The 1,879-nt window shown below is 45.0% G+C and overlaps 1 protein-coding gene across 1 annotated transcript in view; it reads left to right on the plus strand.

The window, feature by feature from the left end:
- The window catches only part of RPL24 (ribosomal protein L24), an 11,838-nt gene that overhangs the window by 7,852 nt on the left and 2,107 nt on the right, over positions 1-1,879 (plus strand). Inside the window, exons 3-4 of the mRNA XM_006033032.2 lie at positions 32-107; positions 623-733. Coding sequence (XP_006033094.1) covers positions 32-107; positions 623-733 — 187 coding nt within the window. The remainder of the gene's footprint in view (positions 1-31; positions 108-622; positions 734-1,879) is intronic.

Raw genomic sequence — 1,879 nt, forward strand, 5'->3', positions numbered from 1 at the left:
CCGCTAACCGCCCGCGTTTGTCTCCCCGCAGGGTCGAGCTGTGCAGCTTCAGCGGCTACAAGATCTACCCAGGCCACGGCCGCCGCTACGCCCGTACGGACGGCAAGGTGCGCGAGGGTTGGGGAGTGCGGCCCGAGAGGACCTGGGGGAGGGGAGGCTGCAGGGGACGGTGGCTGTGATGTAGAGACCTAGCACAGCCCCGAGGTATGCACAAGCCCAGGGGCGCTGGCAGGCTTTAACTCTACACAGGGGCAGCAAAGATGGTGGCAGATGACGGAACAAGGACCGCTAGTCTCAAGTTGCAGCGAGGGAGGTTTAGGTTAGATGTTAGGAAGGATTTTCTTATAAAGAGGGTAGTAAAACACTGGGGCAGGTTATCCAGAGGTGATGAAATCTCCATTCTTGGAGGTGTTTAAGACCAAAGTAGACAGAGCTTTGGCTGGGATGATCTAGTTGGGGATGGTCCTGCTTTGAGCAGGGGTTGGACCTCCTGAGGTCCCTTTCAACCCTTACTTTCTATGATTCTAAGGAGGACTCAGCAACTTGACAAACATATAAACTGTGATGCTTTGAATGGAGTAAACCTATTGTAAAATAGGTATGTTTGTGTGCATGTCTCCAGGTTTTCCAGTTCCTGAACGCAAAATGCGAGTCTGCATTTCTCTCCAAGAGAAACCCCCGCCAGATCAACTGGACTGTTCTGTATCGACGCAAACACAAGAAAGGACAGTCTGTAAGTATATTTAATATATTATGAATAATGATGCTTTAATGTTGAAGAGAGGCATGTGAATCATCCCATTTGCCACAGGTGTGCAAACAAGTGACAACTCCTGGATTGTGAAGTGGGCTGGAGCATTTAAGTGATACAGACCTTCACTTTTACCAATACAAAATACATATCCTTGTGATTCTGGCCGTACATAGTTCCTGTTTGTTGGCTTTTGGTTCTGTCAAATATTAACACTTTGACATTAAGGCTGGGCAGTGTGATGGCACTTAATTCTCATTCAGAAGGATTACTGCAATGAAGGGAAGAGTTCTGTGTTCCTCTAGTTGGTAGCTGATTAGTTGAGTGTACATTCTTTGTTACACGTGTAGCAAGTGTAGCTTGTATCTGTTTTAAAGCTTGGACTGTGATTTTTAGGTCCAACTTAATTATGAAGTGATTGCTGGGTGTAAAAATCCTGAATCTCTGCTACAGCATCAAATTTCAAGTATGTTTCTAGTAGTTTTTATGGTTCCCATCATGCTATGATAGCTGTCATGGCATCTGGCAAAGTTGATTGTCACCTACAAAAACATGGCTCTGAAAGAATTTTTATACGCATTTTGGGGCACTGCTGGGCACTTTAATAAGCGCACCACAGTAACTAAAAGTGCCCGCGCATTGTGTGTATCTGTCCCCCCACACTGAAAAATTGGCGGCAAGGCCCTTTGAACTAAAGCTCATTGAATGTGTTTTATTTCAAAGTGCCCTGCCACCATCTTTCATTGCAGAGACACACAGGTCACTGATGCACGTGATGCTGAAGGCTGCTGGAGTGCGTTCGTTTCCATGCTTCAGCGGACTTGAAATCAAGTCTGCTCTGATGTGCTGAATTTCCGGCATGTCAGAGCGGGCTCCCCATGTCTGTAGGAGCTGCCCTGCCTTCTGTCTCACCTCATAGCTAACTGCCTCTTTCCATTGTGTAGTAAGGAATTTTTAAAGGTGTTACTTAAACTTTAGCTGACAAGGTTTTTAATGCTTGTTTTGATTGGAACAGGGAAGCACATATGTGATTAGGTTATCTATGCCAGCTTGTTTGATAAAGCCCCAAAAGTCTCTTTAGTGTTATAGTTAAGATTTTATTTATTTATTTATTTTTTATTTATTTAT

Source organism: Alligator sinensis, unplaced genomic scaffold, assembly GCF_000455745.1.
Source record: "Alligator sinensis unplaced genomic scaffold, ASM45574v1 scaffold1286_1, whole genome shotgun sequence".
Classification (NCBI taxonomy): Eukaryota; Metazoa; Chordata; order Crocodylia; family Alligatoridae; genus Alligator; species Alligator sinensis.